This window comes from Bombus affinis, chromosome 10 (assembly GCF_024516045.1).
Source record: "Bombus affinis isolate iyBomAffi1 chromosome 10, iyBomAffi1.2, whole genome shotgun sequence".
Classification (NCBI taxonomy): Eukaryota; Metazoa; Arthropoda; class Insecta; order Hymenoptera; family Apidae; genus Bombus; species Bombus affinis.
In genome coordinates, this window is record NC_066353.1 from 9786460 (window position 1) to 9808098 (window position 21639).

The 21639-nt window shown below is 42.4% G+C and overlaps 1 protein-coding gene across 10 annotated transcripts in view; it reads left to right on the plus strand.

Moving 5' to 3' along the window:
* The window catches only part of LOC126921061 (uncharacterized), a 259485-nt gene extending 238751 nt beyond the window's left edge, over positions 1-20734 (plus strand). For 8 of the 10 annotated variants that reach the window (XM_050732249.1, XM_050732250.1, XM_050732244.1 and 5 more), the window contains 10 exons: positions 7793-8031; positions 13242-13318; positions 13986-14075; positions 16488-16677; positions 17152-17273; positions 17582-17775; positions 17971-18077; positions 18235-18382; positions 18466-18590; positions 18732-20734. In XM_050732249.1, the coding sequence (XP_050588206.1) occupies positions 7793-8031; positions 13242-13318; positions 13986-14075; positions 16488-16677; positions 17152-17273; positions 17582-17775; positions 17971-18077; positions 18235-18382; positions 18466-18590; positions 18732-20014 (2575 nt within the window). In that variant the 3' untranslated portion in view covers positions 20015-20734. Of the gene's footprint in view, positions 1-7792; positions 8032-13241; positions 13319-13985; positions 14076-16487; positions 16678-17151; positions 17274-17581; positions 17776-17970; positions 18078-18234; positions 18383-18465; positions 18610-18713 lie in introns of all 10 variants that reach the window. The other 2 variants (XM_050732253.1, XM_050732254.1) reach the window with 2 other exon arrangements.
* Positions 20735-21639: the final 905 nt, after the last annotated feature.

Consider the following 21639-nt stretch of genomic DNA (forward strand, 5'->3'; position numbering starts at 1 on the left):
CTGAACCGCGGCTCTTAGCGGACGGCTGGTCGCTGATTTTGCCAGGTAGATACGTTAGAAGCGGCTAAAGGATGCTCTGCAAACGTTGTACATGGTTTCGCGTGCTTTAGACTGCGTTCTAGAATGGTTTCTCTTTGAGTTTGATAAGATTCGAGAACCGTGGATGTAGTCTGCGTCGCACGTAGCCATACGATTCGATTATTTCCCACGATTTGCCGCTAAATATTCAAACGTTAATTTACAGCAAATACGATTATACGGTTGTCAACCGTGTCGAAAGCAATTCGGGAATCTTTCGATTAAAAAGATTTCCTTTATCAATAAGACGATATATCAAAGGTTCGTGGAAACGTAAGAAACGGGTAACGTTCACAACAACTTTGGAGACCTGCGAATTTTCCCTCGTTATCGAGCCGGCCACCGGAAATGACATTTTCTTTGTTGAAGTGGTACAAAAGGCCGGGCATCCGATAGCCAAAAGGGCCGCGAAAGAAAATTATGTCGAAACTGGAGCCGTAACATTAGGAGCATTGTATTGTAGCGCGAGGCTACGACTCCCACGGGAACGGGTAGGGAAGTTTGGTCCTTCTCCAGCTCACGTTCGTTCCTCCATATCGGCGCACACTTGGACCGGAACACACGGACGCGGACGCGGAGAGAAGCGTCGACGGGAATGGGACGTGCCCTCAGGTGGTGCTTCGGACCGGCAAATGAATTGTTTAATTGAATTAGCCCGAGTAGTCGGCCTACCGCGCCCGGCCATCATAATTCCCTCGATGCTTGCTAATTGCTCGCTCTTTTCCCCGTTTTCTCGCTGCACGATACTATAAATAATAAAACCAATAGCCTTCGTTTGTTAGGCTCGGTTAACTTTAAACGTGCATTCCCATTCCATCAAGCACGTGCCCTTGTTTTATGTGCCGGCTTCTAGGTCGAGATTCGGTCACACCGATACGGTTGCCAGAATTTGCAGTGCTGCGAATAAATACGCGAACCAAGTAGGCTTATTCTTCGATTCTCTGCTGCTATGTAAGAAAATCTCATTGAATATGATTTAATTATAACAAATAATTTATATTTATAATATTTTTCAGCGTACACTTGTCTAAACTTTGTACAGCGGTATTTAGTATTACTCTTAACACCAGTGTTATTTTGTACTGTGGATTTTTAAACACGTAAAGGACACAAACCCGTGAATAAGATAAAATTAAAATTATTACGTGTGGAATCATTCTGCGCCTTAGTTTTATTGGCTTTTGAAACTCTGTCGAGAAGAAAAATCATCGAGAGTGAGTTTGGTGGATGTATAAATTTGTTAGATTTCGGGAGAAACGCTTTTCACGGATAACAGGTACATTTCTAATAGGGCACGTCGTAGTTTCGTTGATTCTGAAAATTTCGTTAAGTATCGATGAATGCATAAATTTTCTAGATTCGAGATCGAACAATCTTCACAAATGGTGATCGCATTTCTGCTAGAACTAGCTTCGTTGATTCTTGAAATTTCATTAGATAGAACGATCATCGACGTACTACAGGAACGTATAATGGTTTAACATACTATCGACATTCGATCAAACGAATGATTCTTCGATGCGTCAAACTTCCATAAGCCATTCAGTTTTCGCATATTTGGCGTCTGACCAAAGATGTCCTATTCTACTTAAAGCAAGCGTACTCGCAACTGTCGCCTACGTTAGCTATGAAATGCATATGCAAGCACCCGTTTATGTTTAATCTCGTTATATAATCTCGAAACGCAAAATACTCGAACGTTTCGAACGTTATTTAAATAATACCCATCGAGATGCAACGTCCATTTCGGTTTATGCAGACCGAAGGTGAACGTCAGGATTAAGAAGAATTAGCCCCCACCTTCTCGAGGCTATCATCAATAATTCTGAAGCAACTAGAAATCGGCGGATGAAAAATCCAACGGCGCGGCACCTCGATCGAAAGGATCGTCTCGATAACCTCGTCAGGATCCTCTGCTGAATTATTGATGGCCGGCACTTAGCACGACCGAGAACACGAGGATCCTTATGTGTCCAAGGCGCGTTTGCCACCCTTCAACGATATGGCTACGGATATAGCTATGCCGTGGCTCACGGGGGTGAAACACACCAGCGTTCTATCCCGTGTCCCATGGGAACCGCGAGGAGCCCTTGCCTTGGCCCGTTCGACCAGTCTGCCGCCCAATTTCAACAAATTTGACCGAAAGTTCCGCGTAATTTTATTTTCGCACTTCTGCAGACACGTCGGTGCTTCTCGTTCGAGACTGGCCAGCTTCTAGGGAATACCTCTGGGGAAAAACGGACGCAGCAACCTTAGCCACCCATCCTTCGTGCCTCCCTTTCCTTTATCTTTGCACAATCAGCAGCGGAAGCCGCCTCTAATCGCACTTTGGCCCGCGTTCCGTGACCAAGCTCTTCGACGATCGCGTCGGAATTCCTCTTCCACGTTGGCAGCGTTGCTCGTGTTCTTCGACCTCTTTGATTCTCGGGATTTCAGGGGAATTCTTCCTGATAATATCGAAGTTAATTTTTGACCCCGGGCTAACTTAAAATACGCGAAAGCGAAAGCAGTGGGATTTGATATCTTGGATATCTTGGAAAGGTTATTGATCTTTTATAACAGTCACATTGTTTCGGGGAAAGCGTTACATCGAAACATTCTATAAATAATATAGTTTTTCCAAGAGTTAGATCTAAGCTAGTAGATAATTTAAACTTGTCACGTGGCGTTTGATTTTTTCCAAAGTTGATCGCACACTTTGGTATAAGATTGCGAAGATGTTTTACAAGTTGATAAGATAAGTAACATGTTATTACTTGGATTTAGTTTGATCTTCGATTATAACATGTTCCGCGTTAAATTTCAATGTTGATTGCGACTCGAAGGAATGTAAGATCCGAGATGGAAGGAGAAAAATATTTTTCCATTTATGTTTTCTCGGTATGTAGGTATCGATCAAAGCCTGAGGCGTCTCGTTCTGAAAAGGTATCGTTCATTTCGTTGCATTAACATACAACGAGCAGCGATTAAGGCTGCAGATTTTTTTGCAATTCGAATGCAGGCAACAGTCTTGCCTTGCAAGGTGTTAGAAATAAACTACGTTTAAAATGAATTTCAAATAAAATAAGTACGCAGTTTTCAAAGATGATTCACGGTTAACACTGACGCGGCATTCTCACGAACAACAACAAACGCATCGCAATTGATATCGCGATTTGCATGACGAATAGAATCGTTGAAAACATTTATCAAAAATAATGTTTTGTCGAAAGCATTGAGAGACTGTTCAAAAATCCAATAGATGGGCCGTAAAAGTTTTTTAACAAATTTCACTTGCCAATTTATTTTATTGTTATATCATACCAGTATTATGGTATTTTTAACGCTATCGTTTCAGTTCGACCGTTTTTTTCTGTTCCCTAAAACCGTTGGAGATTCAACAAGGAAGAAAAAAGAAATAGCCCGCATAGGACTGCCAGCCTTTCTCATTTCCACTTTCCAATTGATTATTAAAATTGTACAGAATTTCTCCACTATACGCAATTAGGCGTACAATTACTATGCGACTACTACACGATTGCTATGCAACGCGTGCAGTCGTTTGCGATACAAACGTCCGATGGTATATTATAGCGTTTCACCTAGAAACGATGGAAAAGTACCCTATACTTTTATTTATAAAGCCACGACGATTCTATCAATCTTTTTATATCTTTCGTCTCTTCCATTTAAGAATTTTGTGTCGTAGAATGAGAGACGATATCGTCAATGTAATTTCTTCGTGTCTGTCATTAACGTATCTATTATTTCAGAAACATTCACGATCCCTTCATTGATCTAGGATTATCGTTTTACGAACGAGAAGATAGCAAAATTCTCTCGATAAATAGATACTCGCGCGATTCAACATCTACAAGTGTGACTAAAATTTCGTCGAAAATAAGAGTAAAAATCAAACACGATTTCTTCGACCGGAGACATTCGCCGAAATTTACACGTCGAAAACATAGTTGAACGATTTTTTCTCAGGTGGAAATTCAAGAAGAAAACGATCAGATCCGTGGTGGAGCGACTGTTTGACGTAACTCACGACAGAGTGCCCGCATTTTAGTAAGCATCGTTGCATACGGTCCCGTATGCGATGCACGTAGCACGCTCGTTTCTGCATTCGCCGTCGTAAAAAGTCAGTGCGCGCGACCGTGTTCCTATCCCAAATTCCAACGGAACCCTTGAACCGATACGAGCGGTAAAAAAATTTTGCGTTCGCTTATTGCTCGTCCGACAGGCTGGTTCAACGGTAAAACGATGCGATTCCGCATTAACGAATGATACGGTGCACCACTCGCCCACGTATTCGCGTTAAAATGCTGGCCAAACGACGATCTCGTAAAAAATTCATCGAAGCCTTAAAAAATTGCATTGCGTAATTTCGTTATATTATTCCGCTAAATAGACGCGAACAATAATTAAACAGCATCCGAAACAACATTGATCAACTGCACGAAATTGAAAAGCACGCGTCTTCTCCATTTTCTCTATCTTCGTCTCGACACCAACGATCGCAAATTGCATAACTTGATCCCAGCCTCCACGAACTTCCACGATTCTTCTCTACGCGACCGCAAACCACCGGTAAAAATCAACCACCTCCTTACAGCCAATCCAAACAAATCCAATCGGTTCTCGCATAAAGAACCACTTTAACGCTCTTTAACTGTCATTTCGCCGTACTTTGCCGAGCCCAATCCTTCGATGCTCCAACTGTAAATTACAGCCGCATTCTCGTCTCAAAGAACGTCGAGAAGAAACTTCCACCCCCCGGTGAAACTTTAAATTACCAGTGAAGGTTCCTCTAACGGGAGAAAGAATTACGTCGGTGGCATCGTTGGCAAATGAAATTTCTACCGCGACCGTGTTTTCGAATTCGTGTTCTCATCCGTCGCGTGCTACGACCGAACGCTAAGACGGAGAAAAGGAAATGGGGATGGTGCCGGTGATTGTCCCTGTGGGAGCAAGAATAGAAGGAGCTTCTTGCCGCGTTGTCTCGGGGGTGCGGAGAGACGATGGAAAGTAGCGGGACGCTTGTAAAATGCGGAAACAAGACGGTGACCGAATGGCGGCCTGGTCTTTCCACCCCTTCTTCCAGTCTTTACGACTTTTCAGCGACGCGGAGAGACCATTGTAATGAGGCAACGTCGTGTTCCGGATGGCGTTCGCGCGATCAACGAAAAGGGGCGACCATGGGATCCTCGTTTTACAGCCGTTAAGCGCGATAGCAGCCTAATAAAAATCCCATCTTGTTCGTAACCCTTTCGCCCTGGCTAAATGGCGCGTTTAATTGCCGCGAGTTTTCTTCTTTTTTTTCTTTTTTTTTTCAAACTGTCGATGCCGCGTTCTTCGTTGATCGCCAGGGATAAATCTTGGTGATATTCGTTTCTTTTGCGAGCTGAGAATGTTTGCAATTAACGGCCGTTCAATTTGGAGAGAAATCGTTCTACGTTTTGTCAAAAATTCCATGGAAACGCACACGACACGGTAGGTAGCTTTAAGTTGTTCCAAATTTTTGGGACGTTTCTTGTATCAATGCACATCGAATTCCAGGAGTTTGTATAGACCCGATCGATTACGTAATAGAGATTAATAATGGGGAACGCGTGAAAATATTCAGTTTTATGTGTGTCAAGGTGTTTGTTAAGGATCATTCAAGGCTACAACTGGATTAACGCCCCATGTTTAATTCATTTAACCGCCCCAGCACCTCATAAAATTATGAATCTATAATTTAGCTGCGACAACTCTTCAATATCAAAATATACGATACAAGTGTTTCGCGTAATTTTTACCACGTTATTAATTACGATCCGAATCATCGGTATCAATCGTTGGTCGAACGTGTAATATAAAAAAAATATAGCAAAAAAGAAAAAAAAGATATCACTATCTTGCCTTAAGAAGATTCATCCCTGAACAGGCTAAAACGTTATAAAAATCCTAAAACCCGCGACCAAATGGATCAAGCCGAGCAATAATTTTTCGTTTCTGCCATAATTTCACGCCCGTTGGACCGGAACTTATTTTCACCCCTTTTCACTACCGCGCGAAAATATACGTCGCTGGTCATCATAGGCGTAAGTCCACGATAATCGAACATTTGGATAGAACGAATGGATCGTTCGGGAACATGGGGACCGATTGCTCCCTGGTTAACAAAAGGTTAATGACCGTGACGAGTAGAGGGAGGAACGGGTTTCGAATAATGCGGATTACGTTCCCATTGGTCAGCGTTTAATGTTTAAATGCAAAACCGGAATCGAGGGGCCGTCCACGGGGCGTGGTTAATGTTACGTCGACATTCACCCAGATACATTCGGCTGGCATGTCAGCAAACACAGGCATGATAGCGTTTGAATAATGTATGCTGGCCGAGCGGGTGGCCGCCTTTGCCGCGCGTTTGCTCTACGATCGTAGCCGCTCGCGCCGCCACGCCTATACTCGCCTATCCGTCTGCAAACTGTCGATACATCGTCCACGGTATTAGTTCAATTAGTTGTTTCGTTTAAAATTAGCTAATATAGGACGTTTCGTCCGCGCGATTCGATGAATCGACATGCTCATGCCTTTTAATTCTAGCGGAGGAGGAATGGGGTAGTTTTGCGAAAGGGTTCACCAACGTTATTTCGTGAGTTCGATTAAAATCGAGCAGAACGTGGTAGTTTCGTGAATCGAAACTTTGAAGAGTTTAAATTCACGATCTCGCGTTTCAATTTTTCTATGGTTGCTTTAGCTTCATAATTAATTCAGTCCTTTTTCATAGACGTAGAGATTAACGTTATTTTATGATTAACGTCTGTGAAGTGACTTAAACAACTATGATTCTTAGACGATCACACTATAATTTATTAGAATATGATTAATTATCTTTGGAACTAAGTCCAGATTTCCAACGCATGATCGTAATGGGTCGTTAAAGAAACAGTCACCCTGGGGTACTACGTACTCTAGGTCAATAGCTGTAACGCGATTCCAATAGAGATGGTTAATTCGTTGTTAGCATATCAAGTATGAGAGTCCTTGCGGAAGGACTACGCGAAACGAATACCTTATGATACCAGCAAATATGTAATTGAATTTCGGACAGGAATCGGACATTCTTTCTATTCTGGATGCGTAAACGGTTACACGCGCTTCGATTTGTCGTAAACTTGTAAAAACAACCGCGCCAACATTGTATGGAATATAGCGAATCCTGTGGCATCGTTGATCAGCTATAAAAGAAAACGAAAGCTGAATAAACGGAAAGATGTTTTATTAAACAAGAGAATAAAACCACCATGAGAGTAAAATATAAAATAGTTACCTAAATACGAACCTGTCGCTGACACTTTGATATCAAATTTATAAAAGTGTAACTTAGTAATGAAATAATGGATAATGAAATTGATAAATTATCTTAAGCATTGTACGATATATTTCCTACATTTTTCAAACAATTAATTAAATATCCCGAACAACGCGAACATGCTTCGTTAAACATCGAAATATTTGGAAAATAAAATTCATCTAGCGATGAACCATGCTAGCGACTGTCTCGAATATCTCGTTACGAAATTAAAATCGATCCCTTCCGTTCTACGTCGTATGAAAGGGAACATTTTAACATGATCGAAGTTGCGAGAGAAAAAAGACGAAGGAAGCAAAAAGAATTTGATTTATCCGTGCCACGATATTCCTGCTCGTCTAACCTTCTCCCGTTTCTCTTTTCTGTCTGTTACAGCATCCTAGAGCTGCGCAAGGAAAAAAGCAGAGACGCTGCCAGGTCTCGAAGGGGGAAGGAGAACTTCGAGTTCTACGAGTTAGCGAAAATGCTGCCATTACCGGCGGCTATTACCTCCCAGTTGGACAAAGCCTCTATAATAAGGCTAACCATCTCGTACCTCAAACTTCGCGAGTTCTCGGGTCACGGAGACCCGCCATGGAATCGGGATGGGCCACCGCCAAATAAATCTGGCAAAGGTAAGCACCTCGTTATTAAACCTATTGATACTGCACTGCGTTCGTAATCGTCGATATTATAAAAATATTAACGCGAGAAAGACAAATCCAGTGGATGTAACTTGCTAACGAATTATTATGCCAAATGGTATTGTTAGACTGCGGATGTTCGTACAGATTCGTACTTACATCGACGCTACTAAAGAGATGAAAACTAAACTCGTTAAATAACAGTAGATATTATACTTTGAGTATTTTATTCGCGATACATGATAAATGATATTTACGATACCATAAATAGTTGGAAATTCGCGTCATGAAACCAACGTTTGATTAAATATTATCGACTGTTCAACGAACAGGAAGAACGCGATCGTTCTGTCCGAGAAAAGAGATATTCTCTCAACCCTCTTTGGTGAAAGAGCTATCGTAGCTTCGACGTGGAAACAACACAGATGATTGGAACCCCCGCTTATTAGAAAGTGTATCTGCTGGTGATATCTGTTGATGGATCAGTATTTAACCCCGGTAGGGGAGTCGTTTCTCTGTTGAAGATCGACGAGCCTGTAGTCGGGCGGCAAAACGTGTCTTTCAGGGTGAAAGCACGGGAGAAAGTGAAACTCGTTGCAAAATCAGTCAGTCGTTAAGACGACGAATCGAAAATGCAGATACGTTATCTTAAAGATCGATCGTTCGATGGATAAAAGAATTATTTTCTCAGAGAATCGAAATAGAATTTTTACCTAAAGAGTCAACGTCACGCAATTGTCTATCTGTAAAATAAGATGGCGAACGAAACGAATAGAACAATTTTCCCAAAATTTACGCGTCTAATCAGAGAAATGGGCGAATCTTGGCTTCGCATCGTCGCAAATTAATTGCAATGGTATCGCTTTGCTCGAATCGAGCGGTATCGTTGGCCGATCGCGATAAAGGGGTGAGGGTGAGAGCGTTGAATTTCGATGGAAATTCACGGTACACCGGTATCGAATTAACCGGACAAAGGTCTTCTTAAGAATTCGCGCAAGCGAACCGGCAATAGATCGAACCTCGCGATATCGTTTATAACTGGAGAGTGACCAAGCAACCGGCACAAGATTCGCAGATACATAGTAATAGAGAATTGTCGGGTATAATCGAGCGATACCATCGCCATTGGCTTTCTTCATTTTCGTGGTTCATTTAACGGAAATGGGAAAGCCGTGGACATCTCTTCGCCTTGATTCGAGAAACATTGAAATGCTAAAAGACCGCTGTTCATCCCTGTCAGTGAAGTCGCACGGGTCAAGCAGGCTTCAAACACAAAGAAGTTTATCAGCATTGTTTCCTGGTACTTGATAGATTCGAGAAATTTATCGTATGTTTTACGTAAAGAATGTAACAGGGACAAGGGGTGAAGTTCGATCATTTATCCGATATATATTATATGTAATTGGAATTTAATTTTCGACCTAAGACGAATAGAGATTGAAGTTAGAGATCAACCTGAGCTCTGTTACGAACGTAACTTACCACAAGTGTGACTCATACTAATATTATAAATCAGCAGGTTAATGAAACATCCAGACAATTATATAAACGTATATCTTATTTAATCCTTTCCAATTTCTTCCAAGGATACGTTTTCGAAAGAAACAATAATCAATGATAACAACTAGTCTAATATTCCATCAATTCACCCCTTTCCCTTTCGATCGGTCCAACAATCGTCCAATTCCACGATTCTCCCCCAAAAAACCTGGTCGTCGATCGTAATCCACGATCTTCCACAAAAACATGCATCCCCTTTCTATCAACCCTGTCGTCTACTCGTTACGCGCGCCCTCGGTTCTCCGGAAGGTTCCACCTACTCGAAAGAATCCACGCTGCAACGAGGCAGAACACAGGAAATAAGGTCGTCGAGAGAATTCGCTTATTCATCGGCGTTACTTTCGTGAATCGAAGGGCTGATGGCTTTGAGTTGAGTTAATATTTGTCGTGTGGTCGTGGAAAGACAGAGACGAAAGGAAGGAGAGAGGGTGAGACAGAGGCTGTCTGCGCGTACATGTAAAGCGGTACGTATAAAGGCTTAGGTAGCTGCACCACTACCTACATGGAAATCTAATCACGGCAACCCCTGCATGGGCCTCGCGTTACCAACCGCCAATGTAACTAAACTAACGAAATTGAGTTAGGCACCGTCCGCACATCGCAGCCACAGCTCCTCGTCAAACTAAATCCACCGCGGCCGGTTCACCCTCGCCGCATGTCACTGCCACAACTGGAACGAGAGACCTCTCGACTTAACGAAGTAAAATGCGTTAAAGATTTCCAGACACGTCGGTTGATTTATTTTCTTTCTTCTCTGCCTACCGCGTCTTCCTCTTCCGAGGGTGTAGTCTTGGTTTTATTTTTGTTTCAGTTGTTTTTCTTTATCTCTTTATCGCCAGGTTAGTAGTCCCTCTTTTTCCTTTTCGTGTTTCCTATGGAAGGTGAAAAGGCTGGTTTCGATGCGCGAAGCTACGTTTTCGAGCAAACGCGAGCTTGAACAGATCGATTCAGAAAATCAAAGAGCGTTTAGTTTAGAGATTGGACGTTCGTTGTCGAAGATTCATCGTTGAACTGGCACGATGGGAAATCTGTTTTTGTAGAAGCTAATGGTAATTTTATGAAAACGTCTGGACAATTGTAGGATTTCTTTTATTGCCTCGACGCAAAGTTGCTCGGGATAATATCAAACTGCTTCTTCGTACTTTAATTCAAATTTCGACGTCTCCGGCAATTTTGAGCGATAATACGGAAACAAGAGAGAACCTGTGGATGGTAATTTCACTTAACAAACTTGAAACGAGTCCATCGTTTCCCGTAAAAGCACCCAGAAGTTGGCAAAGCAATCTAAATCGGCGGAGTGCATTCCAAACAGCGTGCGTTTTACGGTGTTCAGATAGTACAGAGTGTCTGATGCAGTTTTAAATTGATTCTTTTACGTTCCTTATCTTTCAATCCTGTTCAGCTTTCTCGTGTTTTTTTGTTCTCATAAACCGTATTATCCAGAAATTCTCTTATCTTCCACTTCGTCAGACCTTATACCGAAGGTACAGAATTTCTGTAATAACAAACGTCGATCTACACATTATTCGTTCAACACTTGTCGCGAAAAAATAACCTATTACCAAGCTCGATCTTTGCTAAATTGATCACGCCGGCAGCACGGATATTTTTCCATCATCCCCAAGGAAATATCTGCGAGCCACCGGACAGACGAGCAAAACGTTCCCTTAGATACTTGTCAAAATATTATGACGGCCAGGTAGCTTCCACTACAGGTCCAAATTAAGTTTTCTCCATCTAACGTCGTATTTATCGTACGGTTATTATTTACAGCTTCTATATTTTATACAGCTCCTCTTAACCAAGATAATAATATACTTTAATAGGTAACTTCACAATTGGAAAATATTCTTTTACATACAATTACAACCTGTTTGAAGATTACATCACGCAATTTTATTTTGTATTTTACATATTCTACGGTTTAATTCGAAAAGTAATTTTTACCGCATACGATACATTATGGTGATTAAAATTAGATAACATCAAACTGATCGTTGCGTATGTTGCGTGTATTGTTACAGCACACTATGTAACATGTAATTCCAAATTGAAATAACAAAACTCCAAAAACATCAATCGGCCAAGAATTAAAACTTAATTCTCTGTTTAATTACACTCTGAATTTACTTAAAACTGTAATAAAAATTCGCTCCATTTTTTTAATCGACGAACCAACTATCGATTGCACGACAACGTTTCACTGCAACGATCCATTCGCTTCTCATCAAGCGATCGAACCTCTCAAAAAATTACCAGCTCCACTATTCCGTGTAAACGAACGTACAGTGAACGATCCTGAGTGAACGAAAGAGACCTCGATCGGTAAAAGTTTAATCGGTATTCACGAATCGTCGTCGAAACGAAACGAAACGAACGGTTGTCGTGGCTGTAGGAAACGCGTTCGTCGGATGGGCGAAAGTCCGGTTGGATTATTCGGGGATCCGGGTCCGAAATATCAGAACGAACTTGTCGACCGGATAGCGAAAGCCAGACGCTGATCAATTCGACCAGTTAGCCAGCCACTTCGACTCGTTCCTGCTCCGTGGAGCTTAACAGATTAAGCGGTTCGCGTCGAGTTTGATCGAGTCTTCTAAGTCTTTCATTACGACGTCCCCGAGAGCGTGGGTGGAGTTTATTATTACGGGCAAGAAGCAGGAACGTCTTGTTTGTTAAACGAGGGGAGAGAAGAAGACGCAAAGGGGTCACCGCGTGGTTAGGATGCGATATCTTCGGGGGTTGAACTCGGCAGTGAGTCACAATGGTCGGAATAAAGTGGAGGTAGCGTACGATCGGTGGACGTCAATCAATTCGACAGAGCAAACGTCTTTATTAACTCTTTGCTGACCCGTCCACCGGGATTCTACGTTGGGGATGTTGAAAGAGATTTTGGGTGGTTAGAATGACAGTGCTTTGGGCACGAGATTAACATAATATGGAAATTTCGATGCTCCGCCGTATTTAACGGTGGAAATACCGGAATGGTGAAAACAAATAACTCATAATTTATTATATTTAATAGATTTAGTTGCTGTTAGTTCTAGGGTTGAGCTTTTCGTTTGCTTAAAAAATTTCTGAAAAAGGAAACAAATCTCTGATTCACACGAAGGAAAATAATCAATGACGAGGAGTTTGTTAAACTGGGCTATAAAAATCTGTAGAAAAGATCGTGGAAGTTAATTGTATTCGCGAGATTCGTGATATTCTAGAGTCGTTAAAAAAGCTCTAGGATAATAGAATCTTTGTAGAATGTTCCGAGTGAGACAATTGTTTATTATAAACCGTGATCTTCTTTTTTAAAGGAGATTTATGTCAGAAATTGATGATCGAGAGAAACCACCGCGGAATGTTGATTTATCGAGTTCCGTTTGTTCATTATTATTCATCGTTGGCTATATGCACGGCAATATGCAATTTGATGCTAGCTGTCGAATACAAATTTATCTTTAACATACATATCGTTACACGATCACTATGGATCTGTCATATTCTTTACGGAAGCGTCTAAACTTGACTGTAGGAAAAACAGAGGAATGCTAAATTGCTTTGAACCGTGCCGATTCAAATGGAAACTCGGACATTCATCATCGCGTTCAATAACGCAGAATCCACGTACACGCCGCGAATGTTTCTGATTCCAGGTGCGAATCGTGTGAGGTCATCAGCATCCGCTACGATGGAGCACTTCGATGTACATCAGGGTACCCACATACTTCAAGTAAGCGTAATTTTGCATTTTTTGTTGCATTCGAAGCACGCATCGAAGCTAAAAAATACCTCTAATAATAACATATCTTACATCGATGCAAAGTAATCGGTTTCGAAACGACTTTGAAGAAAATGTTTATTCGAAAGAAATTTGTTCGCCTTTCCAGTATAGAAAAAGTAGTGAAAACGAAGCTCGGGAAATTACTTCCAACCCCTTTCAATATCCTGCGAATAATAAAGTTACTGTAAATTATTTACTCGATTTAATCAACTGCGGATTTTCATACAAGTTCGTATTTTCATAGATTTTCATCGAATCGAAGATTTGTTTCGCTTATATATAAGTATTTTTATAAGTTATATGAATCGTTATGTGTACTTCTGTACCCTCGGAATTCTTATAAACGCGTAAAAGTCCGCGGTCTGGAGTAACGAGTAATGCGACAAAATTAAAATAGAAAAGAGATACTAACGAAATAATCGTAAGCGAAAATTGAGACAAAGATTCGGACGCCGGTATCCCAGGGGCTGACAGAAGGGGGCTGGAAGTGATCGCGAGATAACCGGGATGCCACGTTGGTGCCGGTAGAGAAAAGAAAATAAGTAAAAGAGCAAACGAAAGAAAAAGGAGATAGAAAGAGGCTGAAGAGCGATTGCACTCATATTTTCCGTTTCAGTCGTTGGACGGGTTCGCGATGGCGGTCGCCGCTGATGGACGGTTCCTGTACATATCCGAGACCGTCTCAATTTACCTTGGACTCTCACAGGTGAGTGTGTAGCTAGCTTGTCCATTCCCTTACGAATCGTCGTTGTAAGCGTGACTTGTTCGCGGGGATGTTGATGGAACCTAGACTAAACGAGTATAGTATAGGGATGAAGCTAAACAGAGAAAGAGAGAGAGAGAGAGAGAGAGAGGGAAAGAGAGGGTTTGGACACGAAGAGGGGAGGAAGTAAAAGACGAACGAACGAACGAACGAAGCCAGGGCGTAGAAGAGATAGGTGGTGGCGGCGGGGTGGGTGAAATGAAGCGGAAGACATATAAGACACAGGCATGCACGTGAGGCTGGCACGTATGCGCGAGCCGGAAGGGCAAAGATAGCAGCACACCGAGGGAACACGGCCCGTGGAAAAAGGAGAAGCTCGATGAAGAGGAACGAAGGGTAAGAGACGAAGGCGGTGGCGGAGGTGGCCACGGCGAACGATGAAAAAGAAGGGAAGAGACGAGGAGAAGAGGGAAAAGAAGCAACGACGCGAGGTAGCATGGCTCGGGAAAAAGAGGAGGTGGATAAGGACGAAAGAGAGGGAAGAAGAGAGAGAGAGAGGTCAAGGGAGGAAAAGAGGAGAAGGTTGTACGAGTTGGCGGCCATACTGGCTGGCACCAAGCATGACATAGACGAGGGAAGGATGGGTGGTGGTTGGGGGCGGGGGTGGTCGCATGCGGCTCACGTAGCCTCTGCACGGCGGCGTGTTCGCCATTCCTAATGCCGCCCGTGAAGGTAGATGGAGAAAAGAGAGAGAGAGACAGAGAGAGACAGACAGACAGACAGACAGAGAGGAACAGCTAGACTGGGAAGGGAGCGTGGAACGGAGAAACGGAGGAACAGAGATGGATAGAGTGCTATAGCGGGAGGAACAGGAGGTGAACGGGAGGTGACCGGTGTACCAGCTCGGTTCTGCGAGACTCGTGGAGCAATCAATAGGGTGTTTCGGGGATTCGGGAAACCGGCGCCGACGTTGCCACAAACATGGCCGCCGGCAGCCCCTGTGTTCCGGAGGTATTTCTTCTTGCGAGAGAGAACCGGCCAACGGAATGCGTGGCCGTAGGTAGATGTTCCAGCGCAGACATGGAAATCGAGTCGAGTGGAAGATGTTCTTTCGCTCGCCCCGTATTGCAATCGTATAGTTCCCGAAGGCTTCTACTTCTTTCCTCTGTTCGGAGTCTGCACCCTCTAGCGAGGAACGCGATATAGTTCCATGACGTTCCGGTACGTTAACGATTTCCAAGTCTCGTTGGCGTGGTTGATTTTTAATGGCTCTCCCTTCGCTGTTTGGTGGGTTACGAGGGTACTGGTTTTAGTATTATTATTATTCTGTCGGCAAGTTCGATTGAAATTAAAGTTTCCGTGCCCGATGAAATTGACTGCCTCTCTCTCTTTCTCGGTCTCTTCCTGCGTCGATCGTCGAAGCCTCCCCCGATAGGAAACCGTACCCCTCTGAGCTAGTAATCTACTTCGCGGGATTTACATACTCTTACGTGCTTTGTCTTTGAGCAAGTTCCCGGAATCTTCGGATCGAAGGGTAAATCGACGTGTTAGGGTTGCCTGAGTGTTTAAGTAATTGCGCCAGATCAAGAAGAAGATATATTAAAAATGATAATAATTACGTGGCTGAGAATATTCAGAGAATTTATTGACCATCGAATAATTCAAACGTCGACTTTATCTAGAAACATTTTTCCTTTGGATATCTATCGAACGAAGTCCTTTTATTGGTAGAGATACTTGTAATTAAATAACGGGCGTGTTATTCCAGCGAAAAATACAAATTGTTTCGTTTCCCGTTGTTGTCGGTATTTATCGATATTCCACCCTCACGCCGTTCCGCAAAGTTTTAATAATAAAATTTCGATTTCAAACGTGTCCCGTGTTTTTACCACGTTTTAGGATTCGCTTGAAAAATACCACTTTGACAAACAATGGAGTTACTCGCGTTTGTTGGTGGAAGGGATCCTTTAAAAAATATTTCGTGCTCCGAAACACGGATTTTCGTAAATTCTTTTACGCAAAAACAGATAGCCATTGCCATCGAACGAGAGGAAAGCGTCGGTCACGTCGAAGCAGTTTTTCGTGGAAACTATCGTATTAAGGCCCGCAGAGTTTCCCTGCAATGAGACCACCTCGAGAAAGCTGTCCTCGACTGCAGTTTTTCCTCTAATTAAGTCACCTTTCTGCGACTTGTCAAGGAAATTACGATGTTTAAACACGTGTTCTTCCACTAGACTCGCATTTGTCTCATACTTCGAATTCTCGAAGGAAAAGTCAACATAACATGGCTTGTCTCTGATCGAAAGTTCTTATTGAACTAATTTACTTGTTAGGACTTACGATAAAATTTCAAAATTCCAAAATTGACGAGATATCGAAAGACACGAGAGAAAACGACATTTTTGTGAATTTTAGGTAGAGATGACGGGATCAAGCGTTTTCGATTACGTTCATCAGCAAGACCACGCGGAAGTCGCGGAACAATTAGGCCTGGGACTGACATCGAGCACCTCTTCCGGTCCACACTCGTCGAGCTCCGGTTTAGCGTCGCCGAGTAGCGCGGCATCCGAGGAACACGGTTCATCTTCCACCGCGAATCCCGACGGTAAGTTTCGGCCGTGACGCGTATTTTTTTCAACGACGCGTCTCTCGTCCACTGAACGAGCCGTGATGACATCATTCGCGTCGAGATTACGAAGTTGATAAACTTTCAGTAGCCGCTAAAGGATCGTGAATAGATGCGTGGTTGATAAATCTCGACGAAGCAGCGACTAACTTTTTCTCTTTCTTTGAACGTAGTTTTATCGTTCTATCTAAGAAATATTCATTCGTTTGATCCGATTTTTGTTTTTAGCTTTTTATCCGTGTCGAAAAATGTCTCATTTTTAATTCATCGCTTGTGGGACTTTGTCGTAATTTATGAACCAAGATCTTGTTTCCTTCTGAATTTTTGAAGTTTCCGATTGAATATTGATGGCTTGAAGTATAATTCGAAGAAGATAATCGGTATTCTTCTGTACACGCGTGCGCGCACATGTAAGTAACGAATATTTATGCGTTGTTTTTAATTTAATTATAGTGTCGTCGGTCATGTCGTTATCGGCGAATAATCTTTACAAGGGATACGATCGTGCGTTCTGCGTGAGGATGAAATCCACTTTAACGAAAAGGGGGTGCCATTTTAAGTCGTCTGGTTATAGGGTGAGTACACTGTTTCCTCGGAAATTCTATATTTTCAAGGATTACTCTCTCGTCCTCTTTCGTTCCGATGCTTAAACATTTTCATTCGGTGTTCCAATGATTCTTCGAACCGTAACTTTCCACTAAACATGACAAAATAAAATATTCTAATTGATAGCAATCATGATTTACTTATCTATCGTCGATCAATCGTAATTTACCATCGATCGAATTCTGTGAATTCTTGATTTAATCGGTTTAACGAATCGCGAATCAATTGCGTTGAGTTAACGAAACGAATGGATGTTAATAAGCAATTACGAATTCAGGTCGTGTTATTACTGTGCCGTTTGAGACCGCAGTATACGTTTGGCCATTCAAGAAAGTCCGCACCACCATTGATAGGCATGGTTGGCCTGGCGATCGCACTTCCTCCGCCAAGTGTGCACGAAATTCGCCTCGAAGCCGACATGTTCGTCACGCGGATCAGTTTCGACTTTCGGATAGCGCATTGTGAACCAAGGTGAGCGTTATAGGAAATTTTCTAAAAGAATTTCATCCCCCTGTCTTTCTCTATTTTTCACGTATCTCGTTGTAATTAATTCTCGATAAGTTTATCTCATCTTATTTTATTCATTCTCCATTTTATATCTTTCTATGATAATTAGCTTTCGTGATTACGAACAACGTAATGTCCCGTTTTTATGTTGATCTATAGGGTGTCCGAATTATTAGATTATACAGCCGACGAATTAACGGGGAAGAATCTTTATACGTTGTGCCATGGGGAAGATGCGAATCGTCTTCGAAAATCTCACATCGACTGTAAGTATTTCCATAGATCTTCGTTTACTTCGTTTATCCGCTTAATCCGTGCTTTGTTGAATCATTATGGAATACAAACTGAATCAGCGATTTCACTTGACTCTTTGCTCGTTATTTTAGCCGGTTAGTTAGATCAGAATGATCTCATTTGTTTCAGTGATTCACAAGGGGCAAGTGCTAACGCATTATTATAGATTAATGAATAAAAGCGGAGGATACACATGGTTACAGACGTGCGCAACGGTAGTGTGCAATTCAAAAAACGCGGAGGAGCAAAATATCATCTGTGTCAATTACGTTATAAGGTAAATTTCATGGTGTAAGATAATTCGTCTAAGATTAAGCATAACATTACGTTGAAATTCTCGGATCGAACAAATTGTTTCAGTGGTCGAGAGTTCGAAAATTTAATCATGGACTGTTGTCAACTGGAAGAAGGCGTGATGGGCGTTAAACGCGAGGACGCAGCTGGAAACGATCCAGAAAATGGATCACCGGATGCCGATAGAGGAGGTATAAATCGATAGAGGAGGTATAAATTGCGACTTCTTTCTTTCCGCTATTCTTCCTAAAAATGACCGAATATAGCCACTTGATCTTCGTCGATAGTCCAAAACTTTCTAATCGCTAAGATAGCATCGTAACGCGTTTCAGAGGGAAGAAATCACGGTGGACCACCGAACCAGCATCAAGAACACCCTCACAGGTCGCCGCCTGAAGATCGCGAAGATACTCGCGGCTCGGAGAGCGAGAAACGAGGCAGCCGGCATCACGACAACATAGCTCAGTTACAGCAAGAGCCGCAGACAGCGGTAGGAAACATTAACACGCTCGTAGTGAAATTACGTGGACACAAGCGAAAGCTGCACGAGGACGATAGCAGCTCGATCGAGGAGGAGGACGAGGAGGACGACTCAACGGTGAAAGTCACGAATAACGAGAGAAGCCACGCTCTAAGTCCAGCTCCATCAAACCATTCCATTTCAGGAGGTGAGCAAGTACTGTGCTCGGCCAGTCCTAAATCGAGACGCGTGGAAGATAGAACGAGCAACGCCGACAGTACCGGCACCTCCGTGAAAGATCTAGAGCAGGCAATGTCCAAGCATCTGCCGGTTCAGAATCTCAATAAATCCCATTCACCGACGCTGCATCAGCCTACGGATTTCAGCACGGACGCGTTGCTCAAGCAGCAACAGCAGAGGAGTACGATACAATGGATCGGAGCTCATCATCATCTGGGTCATCTAAGTCCGCAACAGTCGACTACCGCGCCATTGCCAGCGTCCGCTCTTCTACGACAATTATACGCCAACAGAGAGAGCGTGATACGAGCAAACGTTCATGGAATCACGTCCAGTAGTACTACAAGAACCTCTTCTTCCGGTGGAACCTATTACGCCGGAGACACGACACCCAGTGGTCCTCTACCCACTCCACCTGGCTCCGAAGGATCCAGCACCTACGGCGAACATCAATTTGTGTTGGCAACACACAATCAGAAAAATTCCACCGGAACAAGTTGCGCCGATGCTTTTACCAGCCTGGTTTCCTCGTATTCTACCGCCAGCGGTTACACGGTCGATTACCACTCGGCGATGACTCCACCGTCGTCCGTTTCACCGAGAGACAAGCAACAACAACAACAACAGCAACAGCTGCATCCGGTAAACGTGATAAGCAGCTACGAAGGCTCGTCGGCTTATAGCGATCCCGTGTTACGACACCAATACGAGCCAGCGCAACCATTGCCTTTAAAGCCACAAGTGTACTCGGCTGCTGTTCATCCGAGCGCGTTGGACGCTGCTGCAGCGTATGCTTCGGCCGGTTTAAGCGAGCAAGCGCAATTTTATCATCACCCGGCTGCCGGAGCTGGTTTCCACATTTACCATCCGACGAACAAGTCGACGACGAACGGTTGGTACAGTTCGACGTCCTAGTGGCGTGCGCCGGCACGCGAGAGACGTGTACTTAAATAACTGAAAATTCTGAGCCCAAAGTCCCCACATGCATATCAGTGATATCATATTCACCTCGGCATCTCTGTACACCGATTTCCCTCTCGTTTCCCCTCTCTCCTTCCATACATTTGTTCATCTTTCCCTTTCGGTTATCTCCTATTTTCGCTTTATCTATTCTTCACTTTCGCCATAAGCTCATCGTTTCTGTCTTCCCCTAAGCTAGTTTTCATTTTTTATCCCCGCGTCTTTTCCCATCACCCAAGCGATCATACGCGCGCATCCAATGTGCCAATTGAACTGTAAAAAATCGCTGCTCTCTATCTTGACTATGTAGAACGACTTATTGTAATATAATAGAAATAAATTATTATGTATGTTGACATTTTCGGAGATATTCGCGAAAGCAAAACGGAGGATAGGAGTTTCTTAAAAAAAAAAAAGGAAAAAGAAAGAGAAACACAAAAAAGGGAAGGAATAAATTTGAAACACAGAGGAGAAGAATATGTTTTGATGCGACGCTCAAGGGGCAAAACGGTGAATCTCGAAACGCGGTGACCAATTAATTTAATATAGTCCCACGTGAACACGAGAATAACGCATGAAAGAAGGAACAACGGAGGAACGAAGGCAGAGATTTACCAGCGTTATTGCTGTAAAAAAAAAAGAGAGAGAGAGAAAGAAGAAACGCTGGCGTGGTTGTTAGCGATAAATTTACTCGAGAAACCGTACTTGTCGTAAATTTTTTATACTTGTAACATTTTGTTGCGTAAATACGATGACTTTAGTGAAGTCAACAGTGCAATCGTTACACGTTTTTTAGCGTTAATTTAAGAAAATCGGATAGAGAAGAATAATGTTTACCTTTTTGCTTATAAATGAAAAGAAGCGTTGTTTCTGTGCGAGAGAAAGGAGAGAGTGTGAGTGTGATAGAAAAAAAGAGAGTATGTAACACTACGAAGGAAATCGCTATCTCTATTAATATAGAAAACTAATTATTTTAACGTTCTATCAATTTTATCGATCTATCAGTTACGTTTATTAATCGTTGTCAACAAAAGTCACTTATTAAATTTGATTGTTCGAATCTTGGCAACGAAAACGTTAATACATATCGATTTGTCCGATAACGATAAATCACTGCCTTACCAATTGCATATGACTATATAAATGTAAAAGGCGCTTACCTTTTAAAAAAAAAGCTATGCGAATGTGCAATGAATCCTTTTTGTTTAAGTAAAAGTTACTAAGCATGGACATACATGTTGCTAGAGGTAGCGAATTCTTTCAAAGAGATTATTATGTTTTGTTGTAAATTGATGAATTGTTTTTTGACGAGTACACATGTAAATACAATTTTATGTGCTGTAAGATCCACCTGTTGAATATTTCTATTCATAATTTTTCGGAATATTTCTACGGAATTTATTTTCGTTGAAAGAAAATTGTAAGGCAGTGACTTAAGCATTAAAATATATGCATAACGTCTCCATCTTGGTAAAACAAAAACTTGTGATTCAGTACAGCTTTCACCCTTGGGATTAAAAAATTATAATATAATTTTAAAATGGTGAAATATCGAATTTTCTTTTCGTCATAATTCTACA